The sequence below is a fragment of the Anneissia japonica genome, unplaced genomic scaffold, assembly GCF_011630105.1.
Source record: "Anneissia japonica isolate Jap-2015-1 unplaced genomic scaffold, ASM1163010v1 scaffold287629_len218694_cov150, whole genome shotgun sequence".
NCBI lineage: Eukaryota > Metazoa > Echinodermata > Crinoidea > Comatulida > Comatulidae > Anneissia > Anneissia japonica.
The window spans coordinates 70257-85144 of NW_022755927.1; the positions used below are offsets into that span (position 1 = coordinate 70257).

General features: G+C 33.8%; 1 protein-coding gene across 6 annotated transcripts in view; it reads right to left on the minus strand.

Annotated features, from left to right (window-relative positions):
* Positions 1 to 13688, minus strand: part of LOC117123795 (small G protein signaling modulator 3 homolog) — a 68796-nt gene extending 55108 nt beyond the window's left edge. For 5 of the 6 annotated variants that reach the window (XM_033269818.1, XM_033269813.1, XM_033269815.1 and 2 more), the window contains exon 1: positions 11605 to 11806. In XM_033269818.1, coding sequence (XP_033125709.1) covers positions 11605 to 11668 — 64 coding nt within the window. In that variant the 5' untranslated portion in view covers positions 11669 to 11806. Of the gene's footprint in view, positions 1 to 11604; positions 11807 to 13601 lie in introns of those variants that run through there. The other variant, XM_033269816.1, reaches the window with a different exon arrangement.
* Between the last annotated feature and the right edge of the window lie 1200 nt (positions 13689 to 14888).

Consider the following 14888-nt stretch of genomic DNA (forward strand, 5'->3'; position numbering starts at 1 on the left):
ACAAACCAATGGTTCATAAATCAATCGCATTCTACAACTAGGCTAATCACTAAAATGAATTCCATTGCTTAATCAAAATGTATTGTATGTTATTAATGTAACACATGCATTAAGAATCAACAGAACGCTTGGCAGCACACAACACATAGTAGGCCTACTTTATTTATAGATGTTCTATAATAGTTATCTATTGTGTCCTAAATATATCAAATGCTGTAAATCTGTAGAACACTTTATCTGACTCAATATTTTGTCCATTGTTAGAAAATCCTCAACAATTATGTTAAAGATCAATGGATCATGAATCAAGAGGTAAGATTGGAAGCACACATAGTATTTGTTCTATAATAATTACCTATTAGTGTAGTAATTTAAAACATCATATTACTACATGTAATGTATTTAAAAACACACTTTATCTGACTCAATAATATATCGTTCTTTTACTAGAAAATCTCAAGAATAAAAACTGCGTTCAAAGATCTATGAAACATGTACATCATGAATAAAGAGAATGCTTGAAATCCCACAATACCCATATTATTTGTTTATAAAATGTTCTATAATAGCTATATATTGCATCATAATTTATCATATACACGTAATATCTAAAGAACAATTTCATCTGATTTAAAATTTGTCTTTTATTAGAAAATCCTTGAAGCATTTAAATATCATAGCAGAAAACAATCTCATGTATTTAAATTTTTTCTCAGGTAATTATTATTATTATTTATTGATTTATTCATTCACTTTCATTCTATTAGATATACAGATCCAAAGCTCTAGCATTTTGTGGCAAATTTTAATCCTGAAGCAACTTACTATAAATTTATATATTATCATAGTACTTTTAATCAAAATGTGGAAGTGTTTTGGCGCGGCAGGAATGGTTTGGTTTTCCAGCCTCGAAGTCTGGGTTTCAATCTTTCACTGTGCACCTCAGTTGTCTCCTTGAGCAAGAAACTTTTCTACATTGCTTCAGCCTACCCAGCTGTATTAATGGGTATCAACAAATTGCTGAGAGTACCCTGCGGTGGACATGTCCCTACCACAGGGAGCATCACGCTCTGATCCGCTTTTCACTACAGAAACTGGAGATAAGCTCCAGCCCTATGAACCCTAGTGGCTCGGCAAGGATCTACTACAATTCAATATTGCTAGTTTAGGCCTATACTTCACATACTCTAGTCACTGTCAATCACTTTACATAACCCACCTCATTGGTATGCAAATGTCTTATACAGCAACATGTTTATAGTACAGCTGCACATACAAGAATAAATAACACTGCCCTCATTTAACATTTACACAAAATTGTTCCACGTGGAACATCTGTAAACAAGGCATCTTCATTCATTGATTCGTCAACATGTTCAGGTTCGCATTTTAAATGTAAATAGAACACTGAATTTGATACAACAGCAACCCAACATTTAGTTGAATTAATATTTACACTTGAATAAAACCTAGTTTGATATAGAGTGCTGCATTGCATGTCAGTGCTACCCATAGATGACTTCAGGGAGACTTTGATTAACTGATCGATTGAATTTATTCAGTGTAAACATCAAAAATAGCCCATGAAAGTCTAGAAGAAGACTATTTCTAGTGGGGTCCTTCTGGTGGTGATTGGGCAGTAGATCGGGAGACAATCTCCTACTCTTTTCCGAAGGGTGTACTGCATTCTTAACGTGGACATGCGCCATAAATGCACACAGGACCAACGGCTTAAACGTCTCATCCGAAAGACAGTGCATTATTGTAACTTGTATTTCAGCCCTCTAGCTGAAACACAAAGAGAGGCAGCAATGGGAATTGAACCGGGGACCTAGAGATCTCCACGGTTCAGCGCACACACAGCGGCTACCACCAGATTAGCCTACTAAGCTAAGCTGCTCTCTGAACATACATTCAGAATTTTTAATAAAAGGTGGGTTTAAATTTGCGGATTCTTTTGCATGCACTCAGTATTGGAGACCGATTTACTGAGAGGACTCGCAACTTGCGGACACTGTGGGTCCCCTGCAATTGTGTGTTACATATCTAGGTCAAAAATAAGATCTACATAGAGTATTTTAATACTAATATCTTAATATTCCTTTTGCCTTTTCCTTTTCAATTTTGTTATGAGTTTTAAGCAATTTTGTTTTTGATGCAGTAGTTGTATATTTATGTACATATTTTTTTTTTCTTTAACTCATTAGTTTTGTTTTAAGTTCAATTTCTTTTTTTTCATTTTGGTTTTCTTTTATTCTTTTTACTTGTGATACCAGTGCTACGTCACTGAAAGTGTAATCACACAAAAGACAGAAATAAATATATAAAATGCTGGTGTGATAGAAATTCATTGTTATTTGTACTCAAAAAGAATCTAAATGGATTATTATTATCTATTTTAGGTTACAATCTATAGAATGTGGGTTACTATAATACCAGGTCTCTATTATTGTATACATAGTATTTAACCACCTACGCTTGTTCAAATCTGCTTTGTTGTTGACTACATGTATCAGGAATTCTCACAAAATATCCCTGCAAGTAATTTTAAGTATACCTATAGGCCTATAACTTGAGTGTACCTATTAAAGCCTACTGTATAACTACTAAATTAACTATAGGCCTATTATAGTAAAATGCACCTGACCATAATTTTTGTTGTACTATACCTTTTGTAAATGTGTATTGGTCGAATAAATAAATTAAATGAAATTAAATGAAATAACAATATACATTGCAACAAATAAGAAAAAGGCTTAAAAACAAAACCAATAAGAACTAACTTACATGTTAAAATACTAGCATTTTATTAATAAACCATGTATGGTTCACACATAATGTTCAAATACACTTCAGAAATATTATCACAAGCATACATCGTACACTCAATCACTTTCATCAACAACGTATCTGTATACTCAAGCTGTCTGCGAGAGCCTACAGTACTTTTTAGTATATTGCACTTCATTTCAGTTTCATTTGATAGCCATGTCAAGTGCAGTGTGTGGACAGATGACCAATGACTGATAGCACCTTGTCCGTAATGGACTACGTTTACAGCGTAATTCTGACCCAGTTTCTGCCGTATACTCATGCAATATCAATAGACAATTTTCATTTTGACCCTTCAATGTGGGACCACCTTGGGACCTGAAAATTTGGGTGGCCTTGAGGCTCGGTCATCACATACTGGGTTAGCTTAGTATTCATAGACGGAAGATTGTTTGGTTCTTTGAAAAAGTGGTCTCAAATATAGAGGATGGTCTTGGTCTTGGAGGGTGCACTGTAAAATTTAAATGGTAGCAATTATCTGTTTTACATTAATTTGATTGTAGCGTTCATCTTTGTCCACCTCATATTCAACCATCATCAATAATTTAGTAGCATCTGCTACATCACAACATCCGCTACATCATCAATCAATATTATTATCAATATTATCAGCAAACAGGTTCCTCTAGACTTTTCCAATAAAAACTTTCACGGTCCCTATACTCACCTTTTGTACTCGAAGAATACTTTCATTAAATAGCTTTAATAATTTTGTAGTAATAGCATTATTGATTTACAAAGTTCATGCTATCTGTTATGTTTATTCTGTTGTAATGACGTAGATATACCTTTTATGCGCAGACCTTCCTAAAGATTTATTTTCGATGAACCTAATTGGCAAACTGTATCTGGGAATTTTGTTTTCCACGACTAACAATGTACTAATTGAAGTAGAAAATCAAATCCAATGAAGTGAGTGGATATATAATCACTCTCTTTTCACCAATATGATTGAATTTGTTATTTTAGCATTTAGGTTCTAATCAGACTATTTAGTATCTATGGAAGAAGAATTTTTAAGCCCACTCAAATGTCAATTCATATTGTTGAATGGCTTTCTAAAAGTAGTGCCATATCTTGAATGATGAGGGAGAGGGGATAATGGGGTGTAAAGGTGAAGCAGGGAGGGGCCTCGATAATTAAGTGAGGGAGTGCATGCTGATAATATAATGTACCTGTATTATGAGGTAAATTTGAACAACTTCAGCCTGATTTTTTTGCCTTGAATATTTCCAGATGAGATTCATCTCGAGATTAAGCCCACTAGGCTTCAATTTGAGGTGTTGCGGTAGTTCTCACCCCACATCCTTTATTTTGCTGCTGAACTATAGACATGTTTTATACAAGCCATAGAGATAGTTGCAATCAGTATATTCATTAAGATTCTATGTTTATGTACTGCAATATTATATATTTTTTATATTAACTAATCAAAATGTATCCTGTATTGTAATACCTTTTAACTATATTTTTTATATGTATGTTCAACCTTGGAAAAAGAATTTCATCTAAACCTTCTACGTACCAATAAAGAGAAACTTGAACTTGAAATTAAGGTAGAAACAGTTATTTGTCTATTATTACTTTTTACCTGTTCCCTAATTATCTAGTTCTCAACCCAGATACATCTTTCAGTTTGTTGCTGAACTGTAGATAATTTTGTTTAAGTTATTGCTACTGTAACTGCAACGTGATTAATGAATATATTGATTTATATATTCTGTTGTGCCTTATAGCCACATACAGCATACTGACATTTAACTTAAATACTGAGATAACCAATAGCTGCCCTTCACAGTAGATCCCAAGATGTTGTTGATTTTATAATTACTCTACAAATTGAAGTATGTTCCAGAATAAAACATGACTTACAATTTCACTGACTGATCTGAAAGCAATGTGCACTTGCTATAGAGTAGTGATGTACAGAGCAAGAATTGTACAGAGCAAGATGTGTTAAAAAAGTAATCATCATTTTCTTTAATCTTGTTTTCCATAGTATCGCTCATCCTATCCGCAACAGTCGCCGACAGTTGTCGGGAAGGTTGAACCTGGTTCAACTTAGCCGACTGCGTTGCCGATGAATCAGGGTGCATTGCTAGCTGCCCTGATGCAATCAGAAAGGCACCCGATTCGTCTGCAACTTAATTGGCAGAGCTGAACCAGGTTCAACCTTCCCGACAGCTGTCAGTGACTGTCACCGGTAGGATGAGCGATTCCATGGAAACCAAGCTTTATTATAGGTTACTGCTCCCATCCCACAGAAAAATCTAAAAATATAGTTTTACCAAAATGGAACAATGAATTTGGGAAAAAAAATTCAAATACTGCTCGACAGTTAAACTGTGGAATAATCTTCCCCCAGATAAAGTACTCGCAGTTCATTAAATTACACTATACTGTATTCCTTCAAAAATTTCATTTACACTATTTCTTCTTGCTTCTTGTTTATACCAATTTTCATTCATTTTTGTATACAGTATATAGTTCTTAATATTTCTTCGTATTTTAAACATGTTTAATAATTGTTAACTGGACCTTAGGAAGAACAATGTTAAATTGGTTAAAGTATACAGAATGAAGAAAGATTTACCACATAAAATGGGCCCCAGCATGTTCTTTCTCATTGATCATCGATGTCGCCTTGCAAAATTAACTCATCATCATTTTTTTGTCTCGCAAAATGCTTTTTTTTTTAATAGCCTATTTTAAGTGGCTTTTAACCTTGTATGACAAATTCTTTAAAAAGGAAACAAATTACTTTTTTTCAGAACAAAAACATTATCCTTTTATATCTAGAAATATTCATTCAACAATTGAAAAAAACAAATTTATGACATGGTATAAGATATGATAATAGCTGCTGGTACAGTGACATATGTTGGGCATAGTACCGGCACTTTGACTCAATGGTGCTTTATACTAACAGGTAATTAACTTTTAATTGCCTATAGCACAATGAATAGATGACAACAGGCAAAGAATCAAGCTACAATAGACGTGTAATAACTGATTGATACCAGATTACAATAATAAAAATAATAATGATCAAATAGCACTTCCTAAATCCCCATCCACACTATAAATATTCGATAAAAAAGTGACATGCCTCTAAATATGGTCATGATGACATCACATCATGACCATATACAGGCACCAATTTTTTTGTCGAAGAAAATTTGAGCTTTAAATTGATAGCTAGCACTTTTCTATGGTATAAACAGACAATACTGCAGAACAGATTGCACACTTACTGTATATGGTTACAAATTGTTAAAATTTTCCTTCCCATTATCCCTACAGTATTATATAACTTCAGGCTATACAAATGGGTTTTTTTTTTGTGTGTATTGACAATAATTATTTTAATTTATGCTCCCCTACCAATCATTTAAATAACAAATGTTTAGGTATCCATCATCAAACATCTCAATAAAAAATACAGAGACCTCGTTTATTTGCGCTTATAAATCCATCTATTATTATTATTATTATTATTATTATTATCTTCAAAACATTTATTGGTTCAATCACGGAACTATTTACATTGCAACATCGTATTCTTCTTTATACAGCAAGTCTTCTGAGCATCATTTAAAATAATGATTTTCTAAACAAGGTATTTAAAAAAAAACCTTGCCAATATACACCATTGTGTATTATGGACCAAACTACCACTATTCGTCTTTAAAATCCATCATGAAAATTTTCCTGAACAGAATAAATCTACTGCAGGCTTGGGCTACATTTGTACTGACAGTAGCTTGAGTAGATAATATCGGCATAATCTACTGTATCTCAGTTTTTAACAAATCTGATATTCATCCAGTCAGCTTCGACGGGGAGGAATGCTTAGAATATAATATTCAAATTCTTCTTTTTTACAGTACATTAAATGGTAAACAAACAATATGGTATCCATTCATATCCTAGATAAATACACTTATTAAATCTCAGTGAAATTGAATGATCAGCAACACTCTACAAAAATTTCAACATCATGATTATTATTATTATTATTATTATTATCATTACTACATGATTATTACATGATTTATTATTATTTATTTATAACATCATTGTGATTATTATTATTATTACATAATTATTACATTATGATTATTACATAATGCATGAATGTAGAAGGTGGAATAATTTATCAGGGATAACCATCAATGAATTCACTCAGCTATCACGATGGTGTAGTGCTCTAGTAATGATATGCATACAAACGACCACCTACACATGTGCGTCATAACACTCAATGCTCTCACAAAGGTCAACAGCAGGCTGCTGTTGTTACGGCTCAATAATTAAATGATATAGAGATGTGCATATATCTCTAGTTGATGTGTGACATAATGTATTATGGGTCAAAATTCTCCTTTAGTCCATATTGTTTTATTGTAGAATATTACTAGTATAATTTTTAGTAATCTTTTTAGGAATCATGCATATTTCTGTTCTAGATCTCTCTTGGATATACAGTAGTCAAACAAACATAAATGGATCAAGATAACTAACCTTTCGTGCAAAATGTCATTTATGAATAATTCACCAACGATAAACACTCTACAATACCGATGTACTTACATGTTTAAACGTTTTACATTTGTTAACACATATTAGGGAGATTTAGCAATCTTACGTAAACGATAATGAATACGAATACGTCATTATCATGATCGTCATTCATGCCTAAAACATTCTTGACAATATATTGTACGAGCTGAATATGATGCACGATTCATGTAAAAGGCATTGAATCACCTACGTTGTGGCCATTATACTACTGTAGGGAAAGGATTTCTAAACTAAATTTTCTATGTTAATTTCCATAACTTTGCGAAAACTCCCTTATCTACATTTTCTCAAAACTATATTTTTTTATGTATTTGTCACTTTTCGTGTTGAATTTTAAAAAAATATTATATTGTATTTGATCATAAACAAATATAATGTATCTCACTATTTACAAGTGTTCAGTGCTGTCTAAAACATTGTATCGTTACATCACATACAAACTGGATCCACACTGCTCATCTTGATATGTAACTAGTATGACACAATATGGAGCTTTCGATTTGTTCAACGACCTTACGCTAGAATGAAATCACTCATGCGTGACTGTCCTACCGGGCACCCTACGTTCTCTCCATACATAGATTTGGAGAAAAATTGCATCCCAGAATCCATGCGATGAGGAGAACTTTGACTTTCTCGCATGCGCAGATGACTTTTAGTGACGTCATTAAATTCCACTTCTTACCGTCGTCATGCAATCAACAGCTCCCGATTCATATTGTCTGAAACTCAGTCGGGCCGGGGAGTGAAGCGGGACCGGGCGCGTGCCGTGACTGGGCGAGGCCTGACATATTGTTTATTGTACAATTATTATTCTTAAAATGTTGGCCATTTTTTAGGCAAAGCATTCGCTTCTATTAGTCCTACTGTAGGTTACAGTATGTTTCACAAATGACAGAAGAAATGGATCAAAACATGACATTCATGAATATTTCTTAAATAATGCATGAATAATTCATAAATAATGCATGCATAATTCATTCCACCAACCAACAAGTATCCTGTAGGGCCTACTCTATTTAACAATGTAACACTTTATCTTTTTGTACAGAACATTTACCTTAGATTTATATATTAAATTTTTATCAGTTTTCTATGTGAATTTCTGTTATTAATTTACTTTCACTATAAAATATACTCTTTTCTGTGACCACCTTCCTAGCCCTGAAAGAGTACACAATAAAAATCATTTTTTTTTTTTTTAGATCATCATTTTATTTTATTAAAAAAAACCAAAAAAACATGCCTATACAGTTGACATCTCCCCTGCCCCAAAAGCGTATGTTTTGTAATCATTGTGGAAATGAAAAAATCATGAATGGTCGTCCATAAATTTAGTTCACTTTTTATCAATCTTATACGGCCAGTGGTTGGCGTGAGTTCTCTTAATTTGTTTAATATCCATATCCTGAAGACTAAGTAATGTAATGTATATAAATTTGCTATAGCACATAAACCAGGTGTCAATGCGCTATGAGTAGAACAGAATTCAAAAGTTGAAAAAAGATATGTTTTAAGACGGTTCTTGAAAATGTTGAGAGAAGGAGATACAGGGAATTCCATAGTAATGGCGCAACAACAGAAAATGCTGTCACCATAAGATATTAATCTACTAGATGGAGTGTGAAGAACAATTACTGTGCTGGTGGTAGATCTGATTAAACGACTGCACTGATTCGACCTAAGGTGAACTAAATTTTCAAATAATAAATAAGAGGAGCAATGCCATGTATAGATTTATATAAAAATAAGTATTTTGAAGGCAATACATTGCCTAACAGGTGGAAGTGGAATCATACTGTTAAGTTTGTACAGTTAAAATTGTATAATGAACATTATAGAAAATAAGAAATCTATGTTTTTTAAGACCAACATTTAATAACACAACATTCTGTAATCGAGAAATTACTGCATACCTAATTTAATATTTATAGACATCAAAGGGCAAAATCCTGTTTAAATTGTACTGTAGATGAGAGCACATTCTAATCACACATAAACAATATTTAGAAATGCATTTAAAATTAATTTCAGCCATTAAATTAAAGCTGAAAGGTCACATAAATAAACAATTTCAATTTGGCTTAGGCCTAGTAGTACACAATTATTCAATGTTCTTAACTCAATTCATGTACCAAAATGCAAGCTATCTTAAATTATACGATACTCTATTTGATTGTTGCTTTTTTCCATTACTTTTCCTAAATTATAGGATTTAGCTAGATATTATTTTACAAATTATATTTAAATATTAGGTTTGTAGTTTACTATTACCTCTTAAACAAGCTTGGTTTGTAGTGGTTATTGATGAATTGTGGGTAATTACTGTAGGCCTATTGCATATTCATGAGAGTTCCCCAGCTAAAGAAAAATTATACCGTATTGACACTTTTTTAATCAAGCATTACTGCAGTGTGGTTAGAATGATCTTAATCAAGGATTAAAATACAAATAACTGGGTTTAGAAAATTAACAAATTGCAAACAGACTTGAATGTAATGGTAAATTTATTGCTAAAAGATAACAAACAGCTAAAAACTTAATATATTGCCACGGACCGGTCACTATACCAATAACTATAAATAATTTATTATGTTACCATTCTTTGGTAACACCTATTATTTGTTGAGATCATACCCAACCCTAAGCTTTAAATTATTTACTGTGGTCTAAGCCCCTGGTATTTAACCCCCAGCCCGCAGGCCAACTCCAGCCCACCAAAGATTTTGATCTGGCACGCATAACATTGATAAAAATAATTTTTCCAGGAAAAAACCTCTACACCCTCTACTAAATCTAGCATTGTTACCAAGAGTCTGGTTTTTTCTGAGTGTAGCTCATTGTTTGGGGGTGGGGAGACTGATGGGAATAATGGATTAAGTGTAGGGGGCACTAATATGATGCAATCTCTAACCATTTGCCAATCACGGTGGAGTTGAGGTAAATGCGGGCTCTTTTCGGGGGTATCGGACTCATCATTGGGGAATTTCTAGCGCTGGCATTCGTTATTTTTTGTGGTAGGGGTAGGAGAACCTGGAGTGCAAGTTTTTTTTTCAAAGTTGTAGAGTAAAATGGAGCAGAAAAGAAAATTTAAGTCTGAGAATGCCATTTCCGACAATCAAGTACCACAATCATAAATTTCTTTGCCTCAGCCCCAACCATGGTGGGGCTGCTGAAGTGGTATTTTCACCATATCTGTAAAAGTCAATTCTGTTTCGAATCCACTAGGGAGGGACCGATATTGAAGTAGTGTAAAGTACATAATTTATGTCAGCCCGCTGCTGGTCTTAACAGACTGGAACTGTTTACCAGCTTAAAAAGGTCAAATACCCAGGGGTCTAGGCGTATTAGATTTTAAAATGAAAATTATATTTAACTGTCACTTCTAAAAAGTTCAATAAGACAGAATAGCGACAAGTCATACCCATTAAACAGGTTCAGGACTAGGCCTAAGGGTCTATCTTTATTCATTTTAATGGTTGGGGCAACGGCTGTGGCTTGGACTCTCAACCTTGAGTTTGGGGTTTGAAACCCTCTCTATACAAGTCGCTGTATCATTGGACGAGGCACTTTATCTCTCTCCACCCAGGAGTATATAAGTGGGCAATGAATAACGACGAGTCACTGTGCCCGGGAAGAGTAAGTGTTGGGGACGGACTCATTCATTAGTAGTAAACTGCTGAATACCAGTATGAGAATATCTCAAATATTTACACAGAAAATCACAAGCAAAATAGGTGCGCAAAAACATGCTGTATATAAAGAGATACCAAGGGCTAATTTTCTGCAAAAATTGCATGGAAATTAACCATTTTTGTGTGGTGGAGAGGGAGGGTGGGCATGCTGTGTACCTCTCCATGATTTCTCACACCCAATCCCAACCCCACCCTGGCCTGGCATGGCTTTGAAATCTGCGCCTCACTGTGACCAGGGAGAATACATCTCCCTGCTGTGACAACAAATTTGCAATGATATATTATTCTGAACAAGACTACTAGGCCTAGGCCTAATCCAGATTTAGATATTCGTAAATTAAATCCGAACGTAGTTAGGTCTAGGCCTAGGCCCTATCCTAGGATAGGCTAGCCTCTAATTCAATCCAACCCAAGCAAAGTGGGCTGGGCCGACAGTACCTACCAAGCCGAAAACCACACAGCCTTCAATTCAATCAATAAACAATCAACGTACCTTGCACTCGTTCAGCTGAATAGCCCTCTGACGCTCGACCGCCGAAAACTGACCGAAAATTCATTTTACTTGTACAAAGTATCGCCTATCTATCTTCATATGATAACATTTACAATCAGTATGGATAAAGTTTATACCACCAAACAGATGATGATCATGATCCTCCTCCTACGCGGACGACAAAATGATAATAAAATCATCTTTCCAGCAGTGACTGTTGATAGCTAATGGAGGGCGCTATATTCATTTATACAGCTATCAAACGTCAAAACAACTTCACATGAAATTGGAGAAGTTGTATTGATTATTGAGTGAGTGAGCAGGTACGCTTAATAATTTACATTTTTCAGGACAACATAATATTTGATTTAATGTTGCTTTTACTTGTTAAAAGACCAAAGGCATGTGAATACATTCCCATTTAGGATCGAAGCTATTTACAAAGATATGCAACAATGGGCAAAAACTGTAGGAAATACAAAAATATAACTTTAGACAGAGAGAGGGATCAAAGTAAGGTATATACTATTCGAAAGGAATTAAATAAAATTTAAAAGGTTTGTCACAATCTTACATTCCCTTGCATAATTATTCCTTCACAACATTATGCCGTTAGCCAAAGAAGGCATAGCAGCTCTATGTGTGTTGTATCAACATCTCTTTTTGCACTAGAGGTAGCTAATATCATCATAAGCATGGCAATAGGCCTACCAAATAGGAGCTACAAGAAATTGAAGCCCTTTGAATAGCATTTCCATGATAGCTGCTACATAGCTACGTAACTTCAAAATTTAAAAAAAGTTCGCTCCACTATGTATGAGCCCTCAAGTTGCATGAAGGAGAGAGACTATAGTGGTATTAGATCCGTAATTCATCAAAATTTATTTATCGTACGGGAGAGATTGCGGGTTCGATTCCCACCAGAGACCTCTTTTTTCATACAAATAATTCTTACTTTGATGAACTATGTTTGACACGATATATAACATCATGTTCCAATATATTTGTACTGTATTTATTTTCGAAATATATATTACTTATCTTTCGAAAATAAATACAGTGTTCTATAGATAAATAGATACATAAATGTGTTTGATTTCTTATTTTTATATATATACAGCAACTATGTTACTTAACAGAAGTGTCTTAACAGCTACCTATTAAGACATATAGTTTTACTGCAACCATGAACTGCGTTTGATTACTTAATATTTATATATATATAAATTCAATTCATTAATAGACCTATATATAACAATGGAACTATATGTTACAATTTGCAAATGGTGTTAGTAGAGAGTACTCTCGATGGTAAAACCAGAGTGGATAAAAAGAATAATGAAAAACAAAAGTGCATCTTTCATTTCGAGACCCTTCTAATTTCGAGATACCTCTAATTCGAGACCACTTTTTATTAGAACGAAATAACAATCACGAATAGGTTTTGTATAAATATTTAAAAGGGAAAAAACGCTAAAAATTTCGTTTCGATTCATGGTGTGATTTTCAAGTTCCAATCGTCAATCTCAACACAAAGCTAAATCCTCTAAGGGAAACCGAACCCAGAAACCACTCCTAATTTTCAAGTCGGTCCCAAAAGTGGTCTCGAAATGGAAGGGCGAACTTGTGTTAGCTTGCTATGACATTTTCGGAATACAGTACCAACCCACACAATAGCCCAACTCTCTTAGATTCCCTTTTACTGCATCATCGCATTATAATGCTTAAAAAATCATAGCGCATTATTTAAAGAAGTAGGCAAGCTCGACAATTTTAGTAAAATGAAAACAAACACCAGTATTTGTTATATCACTGTCCATGAATTGAAAATCAGTTCAACTGATTGAACCACGCACAACTGAGAACCATCTGTATACCTGACCAAACGGATCTCCACAAATTAAAGACCTTAGCGTCCTAATATTCTACATACCATTACTTCTATCAATTATCTATTACTGTGATTATAAAGTTTCGAATGGTGGAAGCCTACTTACAGACGTTGCAATAATGTTGCACAGATTGGAACATATTTTCGTCGGCGGACATTACGCTGTTTGCCGATTTTACCTTCAATATCAACAGGTGTTTTGGGAGAAAAGAGGAGTTGCCTTTGTTATGTTAATAACTATTCAAACAATGCTTTGATGCGCTTAATTTAATATGACCATATTGGTGATTAATATACAGCCACAATCGTAATGTGATGTCAGAATGTTTTTTATTACTATAACTCATATATTCATGTAATTATTTATTCAAGTTAACTGTCCTTGATTCGTTCATTACATAAATCATCAGTTAATTAATTCAGACTTAAGTATAGGAATTCTCTTCTTTTTTTTTCTCTTCAGTGGCAACCATTATCATTAGCATCATCCTTTTCTGTATTGTCATCATCATCATCATCATCATCATCATCATCATCATCGCCATCATTATCAAAGTGACAATCATCATTACCATAATCTTATTAGACATTACAAATCCTTGTTTTAATTCTATTTTTTTCCCGAAACCAGCAGTAACAGTTAGCCCCTACTCAAAGGTAGTACAAAAACATAAGCATAATATACTTGAGCGTCTTCGACGGAATGGCACATTGCAGTACATAGGGCCTCGGTAATTCCATCATCATCCCCTCTTCTTCCTCTTCTTCTTCCACCCTCTTCCTCATCTATCAACATCATCATTATTAATACTATCATTATTATTACCATCATCATCATTATCATTCGTTATTATTATCATTAATATTTATTCGAATTCCGAAAATCTACATTATTATACTGTATTCATCGTCATTACAATCATTATTATTACCATCATCATCATTATCATTCGTTATTAGAAAATCTACATTACTACTGTATTCATCGTCATTACTATCATTATTATTACCATCATCATCATTATCATTCGTTATTATTACCATTAATATTCATTCGAATTCCGAAAATCTACATTAGTTACTATACTGTATTCATCGTCATCAATATTGAGTTTTTGCAAGCTTACGAATCGAACGAATACAGTTACGCCATCACATTTTTAGATAGCCGTTCCCCTGCAGGACCGTAGCATATCTGTCACAACGTTGGCGATTTATGCATGAATCAAGGATCGTATTCAGCTCTTATAGCATATTGTCAAGAATGTTTTAGGCACGAATGTCGACAATGATAATGACGTATTCGTATTCGTTATCGTTTTCGTAAGGCTGCTAAATCTTCCTATTGTCGTAATCGTTACACCATCATCATCATTGTAATATATATATATAT